The sequence below is a fragment of the Lepisma saccharinum genome, chromosome 9 (assembly GCF_977018435.1).
Source record: "Lepisma saccharinum chromosome 9, izLepSacc3.1, whole genome shotgun sequence".
In the NCBI taxonomy this organism is placed as follows: Eukaryota; Metazoa; Arthropoda; class Insecta; order Zygentoma; family Lepismatidae; genus Lepisma; species Lepisma saccharinum.
Genome location: NC_139237.1, coordinates 92,919,201 through 92,944,136, shown reverse-complemented (window position 1 = coordinate 92,944,136; position 24,936 = coordinate 92,919,201). Strand labels below are relative to the sequence as shown.

The window sequence follows — 24,936 nt, the reverse complement described above, 5'->3', positions numbered from 1 at the left end:
TCAATATTCCTACACACGTAATCAAACTATTATTACTTTTATGATTATGCTAGAATTTATTTATCAATATTTAATTTCATAGGTACATGTTAATTCATGCATAGAATCTTAAATACTGTAAAGATTTACGAGGAAAATTCTTCGGCTAAGGGGTTGACTTAAAAAAAATACCGTGACATGGTTTCACGAAGGTCGAGATCCATTTCTCTAGTGTTTAGGTATTCGCTTTATTCAGGCTGAAAAGTCTAGCGTATACAGTTTGAGGTCAGTGCATATTATTTTTCAGTTTTCTCGTGCACAACATGCCTCTCCCAAGTTTCAATAACTTGCACAAATTTTGCAACGCAATTTACATGTAACAATGTCTGTTGTTACGTTATTTTCGGGTGACTAATAAACTGATAAATGCAATTATATCGGTACCATCATGCAAAGTGAACAAGGAAACCAGTGTCGCTTGCCGCTTGCATCTTGTCTCTTCGGTGTGAAACACTCGTGTCGCGTGTTTCTTCGGTGTGAATTCTCCCTTAAGATAAATCTTTATTTCTCTGCTAGTATGGTCCCGTTTCGACAGAGTTCTAACGCCATGATATCTGGCAAAGTCTCCCAACTTTAAGTGTAGAATTTATACGAGAAATCTAAGTTGTCTGTATTTTTACTTTTCAAAAATCAAAAAATGTAAAACTTAAAAATCACAGGGCCTCGGATTTTCTAACGGCAGCCCTGTGTGCTAGTTTAAGATTTCTCAACGTTTTCGGTTGAGGAATAGAGTGGGATTTTTTTTGGACATGCGGCACTTAGGGTCTGTCTCCTTCTCGTCTCGAGTTATGAACATCCTTCTCAATCTCGACGGGCAGATGTCGCCCACATCTCGAATCTCAATACATGCAATGAGAAACAATGATGTCATACTGTTTGAAGCTTCGTTTCTGCGCAAGGAATCCTCGTAAAACCTAATTATATCCTGAATATACGCAACCACATTGCATAGGTTCACATTTGCCACTAATGAATTGTTTTCAACATACATCAAGTGGTTTCAGGATCACGAGTTCGAATCCCGACCTGGGCATGGATGTTCTTTGTGAGTGTCCCTTCGCCATCACCCATCCTCATATTCGCGAGTAGCCAAAAGTGGCAGAAATGCGAAGTAAAATAAACATATCAATACCATATCAAAGTATACATAGTAAGTTCAACTTTAAACGATCCTTTAAGGGAACTTCCCGACCGTTGCGACAGACGACAAGCTGCACGTGTCGCTCGAAATGGCCGTTTTTTCAATGATGTGCATGTATCACCTCGTTGTGCTTGCTTGCTTGTAGTCGGAAGAGGACCGTGCCACTTGTCACTTTGGAGTCGCTTATTGTTTTTGTCTGAAATCTCCCTAAAACTGGAAGATGTAAATAATTAGCCTACATTCACAATATTTTGCACATTCATAGCATGACTTAAACAGTGAATTCTCCACCTGTTCATCCAGCTCATCCTCCTAGTACTTGTCTTTGGGATTGGCGTAGAGAGCAGGAGCGTATATTCCAGGCTAGCTAGGCTATCTGCGAAGACTGAAGCCTAGAAAGTAAAATACTGAAGAACAATCGATTAGGTAGGCCTACTGTGAATTAACCTGATTTCAATAAGAAGATAATGACGATTCTGAAGTTGGCAACCTGAATGTTTATAAGTTGGCAACCTGAATGTTTATAAGTTGGCAACCTGAATGTTTATAAGTTGGCAACCTGAATGTTTATAAGTTGGCAACCTGAATGTGTATAAGTTGGCAACCTGAATGTTTATAAGTTGGCAACTTGAATTGTTATAATTCGGCAACTTGAATTGTTATAATTCGGCAACCTGTATTTTTATAAGTTGGCAACCTGAATTTTTATAAGTTGGCAACCTGAATTTTTATAAGTTGGCAACCTGAATTTTTATAAGTTGGCAACCTGAATTTTTATAAGTTGGCAACCTGAATTTTTATAAGTTGGCAACCTGAATTTTTATAAGTTGGCAACCTGAATTTTTATAAGTTGGCAACCTGAATTTTTATAAGTTGGCAACCTGAATTTTTATAAGTTGGCAACCTGAATTTTTATAAGTTGGCAACCTGAATTTTTATAAGTTGGCAACCTGAATTTTTATAAGTTGGCAACCTGAATTTTTATAAGTTGGCAACCTGAATTTTTATAAGTTGGCAACCTGAATTTTTATAAGTTGGCAACATGAATTTTTATAAGTTGGCAACATGAATTTTTATAAGTTGGCAACATGAATTTTTATAAGTTGGCAACATGAATTTTTATAAGTTGGCAACATGAATTTTTATAAGTTTGCAACGAATTTTTATAAGTTGGCAACATGAATTTTTATAAGTTGGCAACATGAATGTTTATAAGTTGGCAACATGAATGTTTATAAGTTGGCAACATTGAATGTTTATAAGTTGGCAACTTGAATTGTTATAATTCGGCAACCTGTATTTTATAAGTTTGCAACTTCACTACCGTTGGGATGGCAACGTGGGTTCCTTGAAGACGTCACCTCCTCCATATCCTAGGACCAGGTGTCATAGTGAGCTAAACTCAGCATACGCCACTTGTCGCCACTCCAATCGCGTCTCTGTCATCAGCTACCTAATAGCGGCGTCGCGTAACCCTCGATGTCGGGGTCTCAGTCAGCGACCGGGGGTAATTTTAGGCGAGGGTCGTTCCCCTCGCATCGAAACGCGAAACGCGTGACTTGTACACCCGATGCTTATCGATCCGCACATGCAGCTCTGGTGGCGGCACTTGGCCAGTTGTTTATTGAAGGCTCATGCAACCGCTTCTAATCTACCAGTGTTCCGATAAGATTTCGCATGTTTCGTGGACAGCTGGTCAGCCGTTTCATGTGAGGTGATAATCGCCTGAACAGGAGCCAGCAGCTCCTATAGCTGCACAATTATTTTGCGCGTATTGAGAGGTCCTTTCTTTCTCAAAGTCTGTTGACATTGAAAAAGCCTCACGTTCTATAGTTGTCGGGTGTTGTAGGTATCTGAAACAACCAGTTTGGGGAAACTTCAGGGATGCTTGAATGGATGAGCATGGTGTAAATGCAGCAGGTGAGGGGATGCCTACGTAAGTTTTCCTGTTGGGGGATATATTATGAGAATATATAATATGAGGAGATATAGTTACGCACTAATTGTGCATTTATTTCAATATCGCCCGACTGGGCACTGCCAAAAAAAAAAAAAAAAAAAAAAAAAAACTGGATGTATCCAAGAGTATGAATTTCTCTCCATGTTGCAAGTGGATGCGTTTTTTGATGTCGATTATTAAGCTGGACACGATGTTTGAAAAATATGATGATTATGAATTTTCGGAATCCCATGTATTCCTTATGGGGAATCAACTACAACATCAAGTTACGGCTAATGAAATGGAAGTTTCGACTTTTCCGCTGGTGAAATGCATCTTTAAACTGCCCTTCTCGTTGATATATTTTTCTATTCCATCGGAAGTTTGATATTCCCAAGAGAACAAACCAAATAATACTCCAATAAGCCCAATGCATTTCTCCTTGCCTCCTACGGCCATCCTGGCAGTGTTGCAAAACCTGATGCGCATAAAAGAGCTAAATTTAGCCTTAAATGGAGTTAAAACTGACTTTCAAGGAGCTAGATTTACGAAGTCTGGATAAAGTGCTTCCTAGGGAAATGTTAGTTGTCAAAGAGGTACCAGTGTGGCCAGCGCTGCTATTACCGTTAACACTAAATTGATGACAATTTATTCTTAGTTTTCACCATCTAGTTTCGGCGGCATCACCCATCTCAATCATGAGCATGCGGAACAGTCTCCACGGGGCTCTTCCACCGTGGCAGTGTGGTCAGCTTAGCTCTCTTGGAGGCAGATCTGGCTCTTTAGTGCACTCGTTTGACTGTGAACTGGGGCGCCTGCCCCCCTGCCCCACTATGGTGCCATCACTGGTTCCGGCCCGCATAGACCAACTTTTGCCATGATTATACATTTTGCACGTGACGTGATATTGTTATATCGGCTGCATCGCCCCATCCCCTCTTATATCCCCAGCTACTCTTTTATAGCGCCGTGTTGACGTGAAATTGACAATGCTATCAGGGAATACTTTATTTTCGATTTCATACGACGATGAGATGGGCGATGCCGCCGGATCTGGATGGTGAAATTTAATAATAAATTGTCATCAATTTAGAGTTAACGGTAATAGCAGCGCTCCACCCCTTTGACAACTAACATTACCCTAGGAAGCACTTTATCCAGACTTCGTAAATCTACCTCCTTGAAAGTAGGTTTTGCAAAACTGCCACGTCGGATATACTCAAAGAGTTTAGTAGTACTGTGTAATTTATTCAGCGCAATTTTGATGAGCCCATTGTAACGTTTTCTAAAAATTAATTAGGAGAGATTTCACTTATAGTGAAACTAATAATAGTAGGAAAAAATCCTTCAAAAGAGTCTAATAATATCGGCCGAACTGCACCTTGGACAAAAATGATGTACAAAGAAGTGAATTACTGTACTATTAAGTGAGGCGAGTGTACGGCACGCCCCAGCCCCCATTCTTCAACTCTTGTCTCCGTAAACTCCGTGACCCAACAGCCCATTGACAACCAGGGCCTAAAAAGAAAGGTAAAGTGCTCCCCTGTGCATAGCACTACGCCATGAATGCTTATAGGGGGTGTGGGAGTAACGCCCCACACTTTCTTGATCCGGTCGTGAGTGGGGGTGATGTGATCAGCATCACACCCCTGACCGCCTTTACCCCCCAGGGTTTCCCCCAGGTACCCATGTTATTCGACGCTGGGTGGGCGCCAGAACCGCTTCCATCGTTAGAAAAGTTCCCGGATTTGAACCGGCCGGGGATCGAACCCGGGACCTTTAGCATGGTAGTCAGACACGTTACCGACTGAGTACCAAGTTGTTGTTTTTTCATTGGGTGTCGCATGGTCAACGCTTCGAGCTCCATTATCACAGCCTTTTTCCTGCCTTTTCAGACCTGAGTTCCCATTCTGCTTTTAAAGTAGCTTTCCATTCGACCTCATGGTGCTGGATGAACACCTAAATTTTTTGGACTCCACCCGGGGAACGAAATTGAACACATCCGCTTCAAAAGAAAGAGCGCCGACCATTCCACTACGCCTAAGCTCTATACGAGTACTGCGTATGATATGAACACACGTGGTAGACAGTCGCCTTCCCTCTTTTTGTGGCACTGCTGCTCTTGGTGAGCCTTGACCATGTCTTTATTGGTCTTTGTGAATTATTTACATCACATGCATGGACATACAACTATACACAATTCATTTATATCACGTAAATGTTGTAACGGGGACCAGCCAGTAAGAGGCCACAATTTGTCACGTGACTTGTAGAGGTATAACTAACATGCGCGGGGTTCAGAGCGAAATGTCCTGGAAGTTACAGTGCAAGTGACGTGTGCGTGAAATCTGATATCGTATACGTGCATATATGCTACTTTGAGGGCGCATGCGACTTCTTGACATACCTTATATCCATTCGTTGATTGATTGAATTGGGTTATTTCGCGTCGATTTCCTTCCACTTTTGGCTAATCGCGACGATGAGGGTGGATGATACGAAAGTGACGAAGGGACATTCACAAAGAACGCCCATGGCCAGGCCGAGATTCGATTTGGGACAGCTGGCGTCGTAGCGCGCTGTGCCAAGCACGGAGGTCGACGTTCTGTTCATTCGAAATACCGTATTTCGGCGTATAATCGTCGCAGATTCTATGTCAATATTTCTTTGCGAAAAACGTGGGGCGGGACCATTATGTGAAGCTTTTTTTAATAACAAAAATTGTGCCTGTATTACCGGTATTTAAAGAGCATTTTATTACTAAACTGTCTTTGGTGCAAGATTAGGATGCACGAAATTCTCGTGAATATACTTTAAAATTGAATGTAGTCCAAATCAACGCACATCATATCTTCGTGAGAGTTTAGTGAACATTTTTCTGGTCTGAAAGAAATGTTGACACATTAGTTGTTATTGATTTGTGCGTTGCACTCGAAATATTATCCTTGAGAAAAAAAATTTAAACGGTTGCGAAGTACGGACGTCACAAAATGTAATCTGCGTCGGAATATTCTGCGCCGCTATTATTGGTTTAGTTATCTGACGCGCCGATGCGACGGTTACGCAATTAAATGTTACAAACTAAATTTTGGACTGAAAAAACGGGTGCAACGATAACGCGATTAAATACGGTACGTGTAGTATTGAAATTGTGTGTCGTAAACGCAGTTCCAACGTTTATAATCTTTGATATCGTATTTAGCCGACATTTGACAAAACCGACTGTTTCCAATTTATTCAGGGTTGAGAAATTCCGCTTAATGTTTTGGTTTCTCAGCAAAGGCTTTAGTAACGTCGTTCGCTGAAACACCCTCTCATCTGTTTATGAAACTTGTCTATGATACAATACTTGGAAATGCAATGTTCAGAGGAATTTCGGTTCGGCGTTTCGCTAGAATTCCTGGAAAACAGCGCACTCGAGATTTCTCGAAATGATGGTCGGGACTCGGACGTTCCGAACACAAACATCTAAATGAAACATAGTCCGCCGAAACTTTCCCCATATGTTGCCATTCTGCAGTGACGTGCACTGAGGAGTAGCTAGTCTAGCAGAGATAGATCAATCAATCTCAAATCTCTAATTATTTTCAAATCACAATATTTATTGTTTTGTTGAAGCCACAGTTCATATGCAACACTTTTTTTCACGCGCTTCTCGTCCCTCGGTGCGTTCAGCGGCCTAGCTCGCTCTTTCTCCGCCTCACAGTTCCAGGTAGAAACGGGTTTTCGAAGGGAAGGAGAAGATTTCTGCCTCTACCTCCCTTGCCCTCTCGCCCCCGCTCCAATGGTTGAAAGCCCGTGCTTTCAGGTCCTCCAGTCTATCTCCTATAGGACAGATAGGGGATTGGATTCCCTTGGCTTCCTCTGTAAATCCTCTAACGAACTAAGGGGAAATTTTTCTGCAGTACTTCTGTTCTCTGTATTTACACTACTTTTTACACGTTGTACAATATGTATGTATAATATGGGATGTACTTTTATTATTTATGCAATTGGAACGTCTTATGTGCAGAAAAAATTTTATGCTTTTTTTAAAATATGGAATATATAATGATTAGATAACAAATAATTGCTCACGCTCTCTGTTGCTCTCGTTTTAGTAGTGTTTTATTTAAATATACTAATCTCTTGGCCTCCAATTAAAAAAATGGATAAGCTAAACAATCATAAATACGGAAGTATTTATTTGGGCAAGTGAACGCTCGTTCTAATTCTTGTTGTTGGTTTGATTTATTTTACTTCGCTTTTCTGCCACATTTGGTTTTCGCGAAAATGAGGATGAGTGAAGATATGATGAAACTGATGAACGGGGCCGCACAAAGAACAATTCAGGCCGGAATTCGTGAGGAGCGTGCATTCTTGTTCTTGTGTGTTGTACTCTGCCTGCAGTGAATATTGAAAAAAATAGAAATGAAAAATTTATCCCAGAACTCAAAAAGCCAAATGAATATCATTGAAGAAAGTAGAAAAAAGTTTTGTTTAAAGGTGTGTTTTGTTACCCATCGGTTTTTCTAGCTGTATAGATTTAATCGGAATAAGAGCTTGGAAAGTCGTGAGGGACAATCATAAACAGAGAATTCTAGGCTCCTGATTTCACAGTGCCCTGCAGATGCACTGGGAGGAAATTATTTGTATTTTCTTCTCTCTCCCATCGCTTTACCTAATTTCTGCCATGACGATGAACGTTCATTAAATTAAACGGGTGAAAAGTGGTTGCAAAGAAACACTCATGCAAAGGCCAGGGCTCGAGCCCGGATCCTTCAGTAACGAGATCGTGAGATGGGGAAATTAAGGAAATCAAGCAATGCAAAATTTTTGAAAAAACGTTAATCATAAATGAAGATGGTATTTCAAAAATTCAATTGAAAATTACTAGTCAGGAAAAATGCAGTTTGCTTTACCAATACCCCACGTATCCGAATGGTTAGCGCCTTTCTCACATGTTTGTTGTCGGCCGACTTCCGTGGGGGAGTGCAAGTGGTCCCGGATCTGTACCCGATGGAGGTATATAGTGGTTCGGATCCCACATTAAACTATAGGTCTAGTCCCGATTAGCCTTTCTGTGTATAAAATGGACTTAAAATGTCAACTCAACCAACCGGGGGGGGGGAGTGGTTACCACAGCGCGCTACAACACCAGGAGTTCCGGGTTCGAACCCCTACCTGGACATGGGTGTTCTTTGAGTTTGTCCCTTCATTAATTTTGTCGTATCATCTTCGCGATTAACCCAATGTGTCAAAAAAGCGATTCAAATCAAATCATTCATTGATTGATTGTTTGATTTCGTTTATTTTACTTCGCTTTCCGGCATTTTTGGCTAATCGCGAACACGATACGATAAAAATTGATGAAGGGACACACAAAGATCACCCACTGCCAAGCCGAGATTCAAACCCGGCATCTCTGGTTCAGTAGTCAAATCAAATGGTTTTAGATTTTCGAAAGTGGGTGTAAGTTATGTGTACAATTTTTTGTAGTCATTCCTAACTTTGCCATTTTTCCTGTATTTGACGTTCTTCTTTTAGGAATACTGGGCCCTAAAAGGGGGGGGGGGATTATGACCCGTTGGGCACGCCACTCATTGCTACCCCAAGTGTCGACGTCACCGCACGTCACTGCCATTCTGAAGTAAACATTATTTGTAAAACTTGAAAAATGCACAGAAATTCACAGAAATTTAACATCGTTAATTTTGTGTGAAAACCCAGGTGCTTGGCAGATTCAGTTCCACCCTTTATTCGATTCTCCACACCACGGGCGTTTCCGCGTGCAAAAATGTCAATGTAGCAACATTTTCTTCTTTTTCGAGTCCCCCCCCGGGAGACCATTTTTGTATATGCTTGTGGCAGAGTGAATGAGAGATAAAAATACATTTATGCACACCTTATTTTGGAGGTTGGGAAAGGAGGCACGATGACGTTTCCAGTGGTCCTCGAAAAAGTTCCCATAAAGGACGTCGTTATAAATGAATGTACAATCGAATATTGTGGCATTGTTTTTGGGTTTGCCCTCGAGATCCACGGTAATTTTGCCTTTAAGGGAGTAGATACATGAACTTTTTTTGTTTCCTCAAAATCGATGTTTTGATGCTGTAATTGGATGTATTTTTTTGCTGTTTAGTGCAAAAATCATTATTTTTGTTGTTTGTAGGCGTACAAGTTTTCAGATTTAATAAAATTTTAAGTTTAGACAAGTCATAAATTCTATTAACAAGATTTATTTTAGTCCAACCTTTGTGCGAAATGAACATATTTGAGATTTAGATATTTACTTAACATTAAAAATATAACTTGGATGACATTCCTTCTGTTCACAAAATAAAATTTACTTTTTTAAAATTATTTTTTAAGTTCCGCAAAGATATATTCTCGCGTTTCGAATGACATCATTCTTCGGAAAGATTTTTGTATTTTGAAAACAAAAAATATTTAGAAAATTCGCTTTTAAGAGAACAATGGCCCCTGCAGTTCCTTGCATTTCTTGTGTTAATATGTAAAATTCACTTCATTTCACGATTCCTAAATACCGAAAACCTGCAGTTCCAAACATATTTACACAGTTGTTTGTGCTTTCCTGGACATATCAGTGTTGCAGTTTAAAGGTTGGCTGGCGTAAACCGATCATTAATCGAATCGATCCGTGTGTGAAAGCGAAAGTGTTGGAAATGTTCATCTCGTTGTTGTTGTAAAGGATAGTTTCGCTAAATATCCTTTTTGGAGTTATTCCCCTCACTCTTATCCCGATGTACATTACTTAACCGTGTTCGTAGTCGTCCTTTCCTCATTTGTTCCACCACTTCTTTCGAAATTATTAGCAACAGGTTACAAAAAAAAGATAATGACGTGTAAGCTTTTTAGAATTTCAGCAACAGGACAATTCTCTCCCGGCTGTGCATTTAAGAACACGATAAAGCTTTTGATGATAATAAGTGATCTAAGAGAACTTTCTAAGCAAAGAAACCCGTAGTAGTTTGTCAAAATCTTCGTCTCCCGCCGTAGAGGGAGAGAGTTAAATCTTTTCTCTCAAGCAGAAAAGGAGAAAACAAGATTTCCTCGCGTGGTCAACAGAGAGGAAACCCTGTTGCCAACTCCGTTTTCATCGGACAAGACGTAGTTTTTTATTCGGTCTTATTCGCCAAGAAGCGAAAAATACGCAAGCTTAAGTTTTACTTCTGTGTGAAAAGAAGAGAGCTAAATTTCACACACACACACATACCATGGTTTACGAGAATTTAAAATCTGGGAACTATCTAATTCCGCAATCTACTTAATTTTCTGGCCACCTTTGAGACTGAATACATACGTTGGGATTTCATAATGAGCTGGACGTGCACGCTTCTGCAATTGTGCTGCCACCTGGAATACTTGGTTTATGAAAATTTTCCTCAGTATGGGGAATTTTCCAGAATCAACTCTAGTTATGTCAGGGCATTATTGTTATGCGTTTTAGATATATTTTTTCCGCAATCCTAAGGCCCCGAAACAACCAATCTGTAAACGCAGACATACACACACACACACACATACACAGATAGATAGAGAAATTGCGTCAATAGTGAAGCGCCCTGATACATAATAGTAGAGCCTTCATACTCGATAGGAGCTGTGATCGAATCCGACCAATATCTGTCCGTAAAGTTGACTGAATGTCAGCATTACCAACTTTCCTCAAAAGATTACACCGAGTCCACCTTATGAAACAATCGTATTGTTCTAGCTTGGAACCAGGTCGATGGTCGAGATCGTCGTGTTTTCAAGGGATCCCGAGTTCGATACCCGGTGGAGGCTCGTAGTATTCGGATCACACTTTAAACTGTAGGTCCAGTTCCGGTTGGCCTTACTGTACATAAAGTGAACCTAAAACACAAAATCAATCAATCCCGATCTCTCCGCCGTCTTCAGGTCGCTTGCATTCAGGTCTTCCAGTGTACTTCTTCTTCGCCTGTTTCAACGGCATTCATTCATTGCACTCAACTTAGAGATACAGAGGCGAAAAACCATTCAAGGAAACTCGAACTATTACAAGCATGGTGGTAAAATTGTATAGACGGAAGTGTCTACTAAATTACGGGTTACAGCAACATTGCTTATTTCGATTGATGCGGGTGTGATACCATTGTAAATATCTTGGGATCTACAATATCTAAGACATGCAGTAGTGCGTATTGAAGTTAGCAGTAAGTATGTATCTCCGAACCACGGAAATGTAGTCAAATTGGACCTCTACAGAAAATAGATATCTTTTCGATCCCCACATTGATGTGATCCGGATTACATTTACAAATGTTACTTCCGATTAGCGCTCGTGGATAAATTGGACCAGGTGTGGCCACACTGAAAGAAAACTACAGTTTATCCTGTTGCGGTTGGCAGAGGTCACTTTCTAGAATGAACGCTACGCTGGTTCCTCTTGTCTGAAAATTGTGAATGGTGCCTTCGTTACTTGCTGTTTCTGTACTATACGCTGTGCTGCTTCCTCAAATGCGTTTCAATATTCGAATAATCCGTGCGTCACGAAACATGCTTGCGTGCTGATATCGCGTGTTGAACGCCGTCTGCCGCTCGGGTTGGATGCCTTGTCGGAGCTTTCTCGACTGCGAAAACCGCGTTGCATCCCTTCAAAGTGGTTCCTGTTATTGTCATATCCGTTTGTATACGCCAAATATTTCCGCGGAGAATTCCTGGTGGAAGTTGCCATTTACATACCACCCATTTTCGCTATCGTGATACAGTAAGAACAAGGAATTATAATGATGATGTTCCATCGGTGCAAGAGGGACCCTTTCAGAGGACACCCACATGTGCCACGTAATGCACCCTAGACTGCATTCTTTGCAGCGAGACCCGAGGACCCGAAACTGCTCCTTCCCCACCGACCTTTCCCCGCGGCGGGCCGGAGAAAGAGAGGTCCGTGCGGTAGACGGTTGCAGAAGGGGAGAAAACATAGCATTACGCTCGTGGCAGTATTGTTTTACTTGTTCTCCTGGGAATGTAAAGCTCCCGATGCTGTAGAAAAACACATGAAGGGGAAGATGACAGGTTGAAGATTTTGTTTGTGGTGCTAATAGTCGAAACTTTAATTTGATTAGCCGTAACTTGAAGGTTGTTTTTACAGACCGTATCTAGCTTAATAATGAACTTTTAAAAAACGCTTCCAACATGGGGATAAATTCATACTCTTGTATTATGTTTTTTTCAGTAGCAGTGCCCATTCCGACGATATTGAAGTAAATGCATAGCCTGCTGGTGCGAAACTGTCACTTTTCACATTAAAGTATAGGACCAGTCCTGATTAGCTATCTGTGCATGAAGTGGACTTAAAGCAAAAACTCAAACTCCATCAGCAGATATAAAGAGGACATTTTCACAGAACATCTACACGTAATTGAGGGCTGTGTCGTTTATGTTAAAAGAAAAGGAAGAAAATCGAACGGGAGGTGGTGTGTGTCGTGCACCTCACGCACGCGACCTGGACGAGGACCTTGGCACCGAATCCGCATTTAAGATTCATCGACTGGCGCGAAAGGGTGATGTGTCGATATGGAGGGATTCTTGCAAGATGCCTTGTGTACCTTGCAAATCGATGGCGGTCCTATTAGGCCGAATATTGATGGCCTGGATGCTCGGAGGAGTCGCACTGAAGACTGCGAACAGCCATTGCCGCCAAGTGCCCCATACGTGCAATTTATTTATCGACCCTTGTGTTTGTCTGAAGGGCGGGCGGTTACGAAGAAAATCGGCGTTCCGTGAAGAACACCGTGCAAGACGGACGCATATTTGTCAAGAGATTCCCTGCCGAGAGAGAGATGTTTTATACGTGGGCGTCCAAAAATTATACTTATATTTCACACACATAATTTCATTTGTCACTATTACCTTGCTTGCCCCTGGAAAAAATCCTGCGGACGTTCATGGTTTTATATATTATGTATTTGAAAGAGTGGGGTACATTAGAACGATGGTTCCCAAAGGGGGTGGGGACGATGGTTTGAGGGGTAGAAAAAAATAATTCAGGCGCCAGCCCATTTCCTCAGAAGCCAGATTTTTAATATTTAATTTTAATTTTATGTATTTATTAATTTTTACAAATACGATCCAAGAAAGCCACATTTGAAAATATGATCTTAAAACGTTTATTAATTAAGACAAGATTGGACTAAAAGTAATTAATTCTTGCTCTGGAGTTTCCTTCCTAAAGAAGGCTCTACCGGTAAAAGCATGAAAAACACGACTACACATGCTGTACATATGGCCATCTCTACGATATCGCCGCAGATTTTAAAATTCGGTAAGCAACATTGCAAAAATTTATAATAGCATTGCAAAAATTTATAATAGCATGTGTGCTATTCTGATTTAATGATACACGTGATACAGAAGACACACAAACACATATCGTATTCGTTATTTTAAAAAGGTAATAGAAATTTCCATACGCGAACTCGAAATGTAAAAAAAAATTACACATCTGTTCGAACTGAATTGAAAATTGAAGAGCCAGGAAAAATTTTCAGGCGCCCTGTATTTTTCTATGCCTGGATGGGGTTACCTGTGGAGTGGCAGAGGGTCGCTGTGGGACAGGCGTTCTCTGGTGAAATTTCACTGTTTTTTTTGCTTATTAGGAGCTTGTAAGTTCAAAACATCAGGTCGTGAAAATCTCTTTACTGCGTTACAACAGATACATGGTATATTGTCAAGATTTAAAATAAGTACGAAACGAACATAATACTGATGAACGGAAAACCTTTGGAATTTCATACAAGAAGGGAAAGTGTAGTAATAGCATGAATATGGAATACATGTCGGAAAATAATAGAAAAGTGTCAGTTGTATGTAAAAATAACGAAAATATGTCCAAAGGGTAATATATGTAAAAGTATGGAAATAAAAGCGTTTTGCGAGCTTAGATACCACCATTCACAAAGGGGGGCATTCCACGAAAAGTGCTCCTACTGCATACAAGTAACAAAATGAGTTAATCTGAAAATTATTAGTGTTTTTAATTGTATTAACGTTTAAATGTTTGTAAATGCATATAATTTGCACATTTCACCAACAAACATTATTAGCATCGTAACCTATATGCTTGAAGTCAACTTTTGCTACATTTTTAAAGCGTCACAGACGTAACACGTTTTCGATAAAATTGAATCTCGTGTCCAGAACCGTACATTTTGTGTGTAAAATATCACACACGTAACGCTGGAATGCCCCAAAGATATTACAAAATAACATTGGTTTTAGCATCATATGTATTTACATGCAAATCCGTTGCCTTTTAAGCACAAAGACAAATCGTTAGTGGCAATTTTGAGCTCGTGCTGCGTGGTTTCATACATTCAGAATAAAATCAGTTTTTTTTGTTTTTTTTTTTAAGAGAGGAGGCGTTCAACAGAAAAACGTTATTCAGAAAAGTTATTTGCCTCTGTGCTCCCTACATATCGTGAACATTGATTTAAACGAGACCGAGACACTGCCATATCTCGTCTCGATACCTTTCGTAAGTCCAGTGGAGGGATTCCCTAAATCTTCCGAGAAGAAACATAACGAAGCTCTCGGCTGTGACGGACAGGCGCTGCGTTCCCTGCGAGGGGGAAAGTGGAATAGTGGGTTAGTGGATATTGATTCAAGACCCAAGCAAGAATCAACTTGGCCGCGGAGGCTCAGAATAAACACCGAAGACAAAAGCGAAGAAAGGCTTCTGCGTGCGAAATGGCTTTCCCGCCGACCCGTTTAACGAGAAGCAAAAGTGGGCTGTTTACACAGAATGAAATTAACGCTTACTGACGTTAACAATGTACATTATCCCAATAAGCGATCGAAATAGTACCCGTGTTCCTTAATGTCAAATCACTGTCTCCTCTGGCAAGTGAAGTCTAGAATCATTGATTGATTTGGTATATTTTACTTCTCCTTTCTGCCACATTTGGCTAATTTGCGAAGATGGGGGTGAGTGATGATATGATGAAATTGACGAACGGACACTCCCAAACTAAAACCATACCCAGGCCGGGATTCGAACCTGAAACCCTTACAGTTTCAGCGCGCTGTGCTAACCACTCCACCGTGGAGGTCGGTAAAGTATGAAATCGGTTGCCAGCAAACTGCAAAAACGAGAGAAAAATTGACCAATTTCGTTTTGATGTTAACGTGCGAGTGTTGACACAGCACCTCATTGCGTCCCTATGATATTAGCACACACTGGTTACGAAATTGCATCAACATATTGTTTCTCGTTTTGTCATTGTCTTTAAGATTCTAGATCTTTGAAATTTGCTTTACTTGATATTTTATATAAATCGTTGGCATAATTGTATACCATAAAGTTAAAAACTGTAAGGGTAAGTAAGCAAATAATAATAATACCATTATTACATTTCAGATTTTGGGCGCAAGATATGTGTGAGTGAGATAAGCTAAAAGAGACTGAACCTACAGTTGAAAGTGAGATGAGATCAGAACCACTATTTGCCTCCGCCGGGACATGCGTGAGTGGGAGTTAGGTTGCTTGCTTATTAGGAGGGCTTCCTAATAGCGTAGTGGTAACACTACGTAGTAGTGCCCACTCTCGACCAACAGGTGAATCTCCTTAACACTTTCATTCTCCAGCTGTACGACAAGCACGCCCCGGTGAAAAAGAAACGCGTCTCTCGCCCCCCTTGTCCGTGGTTGACGGACGACCTGCGGCAGCTCATGGCAGCCAGGGATCGCGCCTACGGCAAACATCGGAGGGACGTAAAGCGCGGTCAGTCAGCAAGTGGCAGTTTCGAAAGTTTCAGAATATTACGAAATCGTTGTAACCAAGAGGTCAGGAAAGCAAAGCGTCGATTCGCGAACGATCTTCTGAATTATGAGAAAAAGTCGGATGTTATTTGGAAAAAACTGAAAACTTTAGGGGTTGGTAAACAAAAAAGGAACGATCAATTAAACTTCTCCATAGAAACGTTGAACGAATATTTCAGCGAAGTTCAAACACTGGACAATAATGTAAGGGAAGAAACAATACGAACGATTTCGACCACCGTTCACGGCACCGCACCAAATTTTTTCTTCTCGCCCATTCGGCCAGAACACGTTCAGTCAGCTCTCAATAAAATAAAATCTACTGCTGTGGGAATAGACGAAATCTCTGTTCTAATGATTAAAAAAATTCTCCCGTACGTTCTCGTTCCTATAACACGCATTTTTAATTTCTCCCTGTCCTTCGGCATATTCCCGTCGATTTGGAAACTGGCTAAGGTTCGCCCTCTGCCGAAAACAAACAAAGTTCTCAGCCTCGGCGACCACCGGCCGATAAGTATTCTTCCGGCTCTGTCCAAAGCTCTCGAACACGTTGTCTGTAACCAAACGCGTAATTTCTTATCACGAAACAATCTAATGAATCCCCTCCAATCGGGATTCCGGCGCAACCATAGCACCTGCACGGCGCTCATCAACGTGACGGACGACATAAGACACGCCATGGACATTAAAGAAGTAACTATTCTCGTACTTCTGGACTTTAGTAAAGCTTTTCAGACTATTGACCACGACATCCTGCTATCCAAGCTATCCTTCCTGTACAACTTCTCCGACTCAACCGTAGCTTGGTTCCGTTCGTATATTAATGAACGCCAACAATGCGTCTTCAACTCTGGTGAGAAATCGTCGTGGCGATCAATCAGCGCCGGTGTCCCCCAGGGAACCGTCCTCGGTCCACTTCTCTTCTCTCTGTACATTAACCATATTCCTGACGCACTCGAACACTGTAAATATCACATCTATGCAGATGATGTTCAGCTGCATTTGTCCTTTCCTCCAAATAATATTGAAAATTCAATTCGCGATATAAATTATGATCTGAACAAAATCAGTACTTGGTCAGCTAATCATGGGCTACTAATTAATCCTTCGAAAACCCAAACTATTATTATAGGTTCACAAAAAATGCTTTCCGCGTTTGAAATTTCTTCCCTCCCGCCCATAATGGTCTTAGGGAAAGCTATTAAATTAAGTAAAACAGCCAAAAATCTGGGCGTAATGTTTAATCAGCATCTCTCATGGTCAGATCACGTAAATTTCACTAGTAAAAGAGCCTTCGCTGCATTACACGCTCTTGTTCGGCTTAAACATTTTCTACCCGTTAGCATTAAAATCAAACTGGTGCAAGCACTTGTTTTTCCACACTTCGATTACTGCGATTCTGTCTATTCCGAATTACCAGATGATCTCGCTCAACGTCTTCAACGAGTACAAAACACCTGCGTCCGTTTTATTTTCGATCTGAAATATAGGGACCATTTATCCGTTTTCTTTACAAAGCTAAATTGGCTCAAATTAATTGATCGGCGAAAGGTACACAACCTCACCCTTCTCTATAGGGCAATCAGTTCAAAGGAACCGGCTTATCTCTCGAGCAGATTCTCAATGCTTTCCGAATCACACAGCCTCGACACCAGATCGCGAGGGAGAACTCAACTACTCATCCCCCTTCATAACTCAAATTTTTATTCAAAATCTTTCACCGTTTCTACTTCTCGTCTTTGGAACTCACTGCCCCTCGAAATCCGAAACTCATCTTCAGTATATGTCTTTAAGACGCAATTAAAACATTTTTTATTGGGCACAAATAGTTAGCACATTATATTTTAGTGATAAATTGCATACAGTTAAGCGCAGAACGACACTGAAAATCCTTATTCACCTTAATATTTCAAATCCCTGACTACTGTCATGAATATCTGATTGTGTGTGTGTGTGTGTGTGTGTGTATGTGTGTGTTTTGTTGTATGTTCGTGTGTATAGGTTAGGTTTTTATTCCCGTATGTATTTTTTTTTCCTTATCATTTTTTTCTGTAATTTTTTTCTTTGTAATTTTATATTTCTCTTTTTATATTTTAAAATTTACCTTTCTATGTAATGGTTTAAAAGTTGTAAACATGGTTAAGTGGTAGAAAAGGCTACAAAGCCTTAACTTCGCCATGATAAACAAGACGCAATAAACATTGTCGTCTTTTGATCAAGCGGTCCCGATTTCTATAGCCGGTGGATTCACATGGTGGTTTCGATCCCACTTTCAACTGCAGGTCCGGTCATAAAGTGGACTTCAAACAAACTTTGAAATGGCTTATTATGAGTTTTGGTGAAAATCCCTTCTGGTGCGTTTACTGAGTCACATCCGTAGATAATTTGTAATCCTTAATTTAGTTAGCACATAATAATTTAATTTCTTGGAGAATGGTCGATACAAGAAAGACACTGCTTAACACTGTTGACAGTTTCGTGCGTGAACTTGTTCTTGACGATGAGAGGTGAGTGGTGATCAGATTAAGTGATGAAGGTACACACAAATGAGCGCACATGTCAGGACTCGAACCTAGAACTTTTGGTCGTGAGACCGGGGGTCAACCACTCCACGCGCTTCGCCACCAACGGGGCCTGTGGGTGAAATACACTTTCATTGTCGTAACTTTTGTCCAGGTTACCGAGAGTTAAATGTCAAAGGAACACAGCACAGTAACCGTAAACAGCTGTCCTGTCTCGCATGACTCCCCTTTGACAGCCTACCACCGCAATCCCTGTGACCGCTTCGCGTGCAGAGCTCATTATTGCTGAATATCCTAATTTGGCACAAATTCAACTTTTATCCGTCTAGACAGAGCGAAAGTTTGTAAAGAAGTGGTAGACATTTATTTTCGCTGCTTCCTCCTCCAACTTGCAAACTTTCAACTTGGTGCATCAAGGAAGGAAACTGAGAGAAACATGGAAAGTTCACGTTCAACTCTATTTTAATTATTAATTCTCCTTTGCCCTTGCCAGCACGAATATTCTACGTGGGTGGTAGGGGAATATTCCTTCTAGAAATGTTATTGTGCGGAAATGTAGCAGGCGTGCTTTGTATTGACTTCAACTGGCTGATTTTCTCCCTCGCCAGGAAGCACTTCACTGCGACTTAGATGAAGCACAGGTCGTCCGTCGGACTTGTTTTGGGCCAACGCCTTCTACTCTCACAGCTTTTTCCTGCCTATGTACACTCTCAGGGTACAGTCCTTTCCGCTTCCCTGGGTCTTTTTTCCATGGAGCTTCCATTCTACTGCTTCTTGCGGGATGCTGTTCTTTCGTCGCAGGTAAAGGTAAAGTTCCCCGTGTACATTGCACCGTGTCACAAAGGCACATTTAGGGTGTGCCCTCGCACATTTTGGAGGTGATGTGATCAGCACCACGCTCCGGCTGCCTTTCCCCCCCTTCCCCAGGGTACCCATTGATTTGAGGCTGGGTGAACCCCAGAGCTGCTTTATGCAGGGACAATGCCCGAAAAATTCAGACTTAAACCCACCTCGAGAATCGAACCAGGGTCTCCGTAATGGCAGTCAGACGCTCCACCGACTAGAACACCGCGGCAGAGTAGATCTTATCGATCTGTTATTTTTTTCCTGTTGTGTCACTTTCCATAACGTTGCTGTATTTATTGTTTCGAATGCAGCTTCACACCTTGATTAAAACTTGACCGCTTAAAAGCCGACTTTTCCCAATTATTTTAATTGTTGAAGCCACAACCAGGTCATTTGAAGCCAGTGGCGTGCCCAAGGGAAGTTGGTGGGGATCATAACACCCTCCCTTTGGCCCAATGTTCATTAAAGGAAAAGGAAAACTTCAAAAGCAGAGAAAGATGGCCAAATGAGGGATAACTACTAAAAGATGTATGAGCCATCCCTTTCGAAAATCCTGCCACGCCGTTTCAATCAGGTTTGTTTTCGCTCTTTCGGGTACTATGTAAATGTGCAGGTATTTAGTGTTCTTATCTGCTGCAACACTACGTTTACAAAGTATAGTTTCGTCAAGGTAACACAAGCAGCTCTTCAAAATTCCAGGCAATGCTGGAAACGTTTGGTGAAATTATTTTTCTCATTCATCCTTTCATTTTTGTGGCACCTGGCGGGATATTACCCCCGTGATTACGCCATTGGAAGGGCAGCTTGCATGCACGAGTTCTCAATTACTGAAAAAACTTGCAAAACGTGCATTTCCGTTATTATTCGGTCTGTAGACAGTGGGGGCGAGGGGGGCAGTTGCCCCCCCAGTTTTCGCCACTTTTGGCCCCCCACTATGCTAAATCTTATCTACAAACAAAGGGAAATATACTGTCTTTGCCCCCCTAGTTCTGGAATCTTGCCCCCCCCCCTCGGTTTTGGGACCCAATCGCCGCCACTGTGACTGTAGAGTATCGCCCATCTACAGAGTGAATGTCGGGATGTGACAGTAGCGGAAAATGTATGAGAATCGCTTATAGAAAAGAGTTTTTCTCCGCAAAATCGAAATATATTATTTTTGTATACTTTACATATACTCTGTCTCGGGAATCTGTGGAATAGGGCCGAGCATAACGGAAGAGAAGGGGAGAGCGAGTGGGCGGAGCAAAGCAGTGCAAGCTGCTGCAAGCGGTTGGTAGCTGCACTCGCTTCTTCTCTGATGCGTTCATTGGTCGAACCCTCTCTTGTCCTGCTTGCTCCAGAGATTCCCGGGACGGAGCGTACATTTTCTGTCGGTGTAATTAATCGCAGCGACGATGATGATTGACGGTTAGATGAAACTGACGAAGGGTCATTCCCAAAGGAGCATCCACGCCGAAGCCGAGACTCGGGACCGTCGACCACGGAGACTTCTAAAGAAAATGTTATAATTCCACACGCGAGGTGGTTTTACGTGTGGTTACATTGCCATATTTTTTATGCACATACCAACACCGCTTCTCCTGGCAGCTGGGGAAAAATTAGGTCTTGTTCTTTACCTGCATTCCCGGCTGCTTTCCATAAGAGGCACGAAAGAAACAACCGTTCATGCGAGAGCGACTCCTTCCATGCCCGTTCGAGTGGAAGGCTTTTATGGAATTGTACGTCTCCTCGTTGGAAGGAAAAGCTCTTCCTTTTGATTATGGCCGATCCCTGGGGGAAGCTCCCGCCTTCTTTAAGACTTCTTCTGCGGGTTTTTCTCAAATGTTGATTTTCCCTTCTGCCTCCGAGTCCTAAATGTCTCGCTTATTGCAAGTTATTACGCCTCCGTTGCAGTATGTTAAATCTATATACATCAGATTTTTCTTCGGTGTGACCGGCATAACTTATCAGTTCTGTATATTATTGGAATCCTTGAGTTTTACTTCACGCAGCAAAACGTGAAGGATGAGTTCCTGTTTCCTTGGACCAAAGCATTCTTTAACTAAACATGGCGCTGTAGCTATCTTGCGAAAACAGGTTCAACTTTTAACCTTTTTTATTAGCGGTTTACCAAAAAAAGTCAAATGTATGATAGGATTATTGTTAGTGTGACCATACGTCCCATTTTGACCGGGACAGTCCCGTTTTAGAAGCATGTCCCGATCGTCCCGTTGATATTGTTAAAAAGCCACAATTTGTCCCGTTTTATAAAAGTCTAGGAGTTATCTTGAAAACAAAGTCTAAATTTGAGACACATTTCATGCTAAAAAAAAAGATGGTCTATGTATGTTCCGTTATTTGTAGAAAAGTGAATGAGCATGGCCAAGAAGCGTACGTGCCGTTTCAATACGGAATTGCAACAAGAATTTAAATTACTGCGTCTTGACACAAACTCACAAGACAAATCTCGTGTTGTGTGTGTGATATATGGGGTAAGTTTTTCGGAGAGATTTATAAATTGTTGGTGAAGAATAAGATTGGTTCTTCTGATAAATACTTCTGGTAATCTTCAATTTTAGTGTAGGACTAACGTCAAAGGTTGATCAGATGGGACCAGAAACACTGTGTAAGTCATACCGAGATTATAATCATTAACACCTTTTGACAACGGGTGATCATATTTCACTTATTGTTTATGATGTATCACAAGTGATACATCCTTTAATAATAACAATTATAATAATACGGTAATTATAACATTTATTTTTTAATTAGGCCTAGCCGAATTTTCAGAAAGGGGAGGGGGTAAACTGATCTCCTTGAGATGTCCCGTTTTTGGGTCAAAATATTATGGTCACCCTAGTTATTGTTAATAAGCAGGGGACGGCTTCAGCCCTGGTCCACTGGGAAGGGGAAAATGTTTCCTAAAGATCAATAAAATTTAAAAAATGAAATATTTGAAATGTGATAAAAATATAAGGGAAGGTGCTCGAATATCAGATACTTTTTGTTTATGGCCTTAATGACCACTAAATTCTACATGCTTCCTGCATCACCTTTATTCCTTTACTACAATGTACCAAGTTTGTTTTATTAAAAAGTTTCTTATTTTTCGTAGAGAGCCCAATAGAAGAAAAAGTAGGAAAAATTGCGTCCAAAAAAATGTACCCTAATATCGGGTAGGCAAATAACATTGTAATGCGAAGAGAAAATCAAATAATAAATTACTGAAGAAAGTAAGAAATATTTATTGTACAGTACAATGTGTGAAGTGAGAGAGCAGAAAATATTGATTTTTGGATGTGATTGATTTGATTGTCAGAAATTGACACTTTATCAGAATTCAGGGAACAATCAAGAATAGAAGCAACAATGTCCCACTCCTCCACATCTTCCATGGCATCTAGAATTAAAAAAATGTGAAAGAGGTGTTCAAATATTGGATACTCAATGTATGGCAATGTATGGCATTGTATGTATACCCTTGTGTATCGGATATTAGGAATATTCACACAAATACCCGATGCCATGACACACAAATGAGACTGCAAAAACTCCCAACCAGGAGATTCAATATTTTTCGCAAAAGAAACACTACTTCAACAGCCAGTCACACAAGGACTGACCCTATGCTGATATAAGACCTATTCTTTACACTTACTGCCGCTAGAGAGAAACACTTGGTTTGCGAGAAACAGTGGTATTCGATATTAAAGCATAATTCAATAATCCCTTACTTACACCATCTAACATAGCTCAAGGCAATAATGATAACTAAAATATATATGTGTGTGTGTGTGTGCACGTGCATGTGTGCACATGTGTATGGTGCGTGCGGCCACATATAAACATTTCTGTGCAAGTGGTTATTTTTCCGTTGCATGTAATAGATATAGTTTGTACCATACTAAAAATGTTCCTTTCTAAATAGTCTTTGCATGCGCCTATAATGTAATGCAACATGAATTGATTATGTTTATTCTTTGTTTTTTTCCAGATTACTTGTGCTCACCAGAAGCCAATGTATTTGACATTGACTTCACTCGGTTTAAGATTCGGGACCTAGAGACAGGGACAGTCCTATTTGAAATAGCCAAACCTCCACCTGCTGGTAGGTTGTAGTAGTTTAAGGGATTACATTACCATGGTTTAAATATAAGTGTGTTAAACTTGAATTTTTTTAATGTATTTTGTGTGAAAGCAGAAGTCCTTGTCCATAACCTGAACTTGGGAGTTTCTGGCTCCACATAATTACTAAAAATTTAATAAATGAAGGGCTCGTGTGTAAAATATGGTAAGTGACATTTTGGTCATTTTTTTTTTTTTTTTTTGTTACAAAGTAAAATGTGCCATCCTTCAATTTTAGAGTGAAATTGCCATGTCATACAATTTGCATTGGACTCAGTGAAGCCTTCTGAAATTGGTAAGCACAAAACCTAAATAATTTATCTACGTTATAGCTTCTAATAACCTTTTTTTCTTAATGAACTCAGAAATGACCAAAATGCCACTTACCATGTTTTACACACGAGCCCTTCAAATAAATTGAAGTAGGTGGGCATCTATCAAACAGGTGGCCAGATTCAGGGAGTGATCTTATGTGGGAATTTTTCCGACAGTACCCTTGCATAAAGCAGCTCTGGGACACACTCATACATATGATAAAGGTGGCTAAAGCTTAATGCCGATCACTTGTGGTATGGGTGAGATTGATGTGAGGCCTCATCTGCAATGTGCCTGTTACTTATATTTATGGTGTACAATGAAATGAATGCTATGAACTGGGGTATCTGTATTTGTCTAATTTAAGCCAGCCAATATTTAGCCAATATTTAGAAAAAATCACACTTATATATGACAATGAGTTGTGAAGCTGTTCTACATTCAATCAAAGTATCTTTCATTTATATGCAGAACCTGAAGGACAAATTTGATAACTAGAAGTTCCAAAGAAATTGGTATTTACTCAGATATAGATAAAACCTGAAAATGGGAACAAGACATTCTTATTTCAAACAACTGTAAAAATTCATCTTTGTACTGTATTCTTTCAGATCCAGATGATGAGGAAACAGAATCGGACCAAGAAGATGCGGACCCAAATGCAGGTCGTTTTGTACGATACCAATTTACACCTCAGTTCCTGAAACTAAAGACAGTCGGAGCCACGTGAGTATTCATTAGTTTTTTTTTTTTTTTGCTTCTGGGCATATGGGTGTGCACCAGATGAAATGGCTGGAAATAGGTGTCCTTTTTACTTTGTTCATGCATTAGTGATTGCCACAATACATAAAGAGGCAAGTTGTAATGTTCAGATTATTAGATTTTCACATCATACTGTAGCATGGTACATTTTTGGAAGGCAACACCAGTGAAGCTGTCCGCATAGCAAATATAGCTTGCAAGATTTTTGAAGTATTGAAATACTGTATGTGTTATTTATCTGTGTCTCATTTCAGTGTTGAATTCACAGTAGGGAATAAACCAGTGAACAAATTCAGAATGATTGAAAGGCATTTCTTCAGGGACAAACTCTTGAAGAGCTTTGACTTTGAGTTTGGGTTTTGTATACCAAACAGCAAAAATACCTGTGAGCACATCTACGAGTTCCCGGTACTAAGTTCAGATTTAAGTAAGTATCTCTCTGTGTGTGTGTTTTGTGTTAATTATGCGAAACTCTCATATTT

General features: G+C 40.6%; 1 protein-coding gene across 1 annotated transcript in view; it reads left to right on the top strand.

Annotated features, from left to right (window-relative positions):
• Window positions 1-24,936, top strand: part of unc-119 (unc-119 lipid binding chaperone) — a 58,688-nt gene that overhangs the window by 27,433 nt on the left and 6,319 nt on the right. Inside the window, exons 3-5 of the mRNA XM_083128636.1 lie at window positions 23,247-23,360; window positions 24,304-24,418; window positions 24,709-24,881. Of these exons, the coding sequence (XP_082984762.1) occupies window positions 23,247-23,360; window positions 24,304-24,418; window positions 24,709-24,881 (402 nt within the window). The remainder of the gene's footprint in view (window positions 1-23,246; window positions 23,361-24,303; window positions 24,419-24,708; window positions 24,882-24,936) is intronic.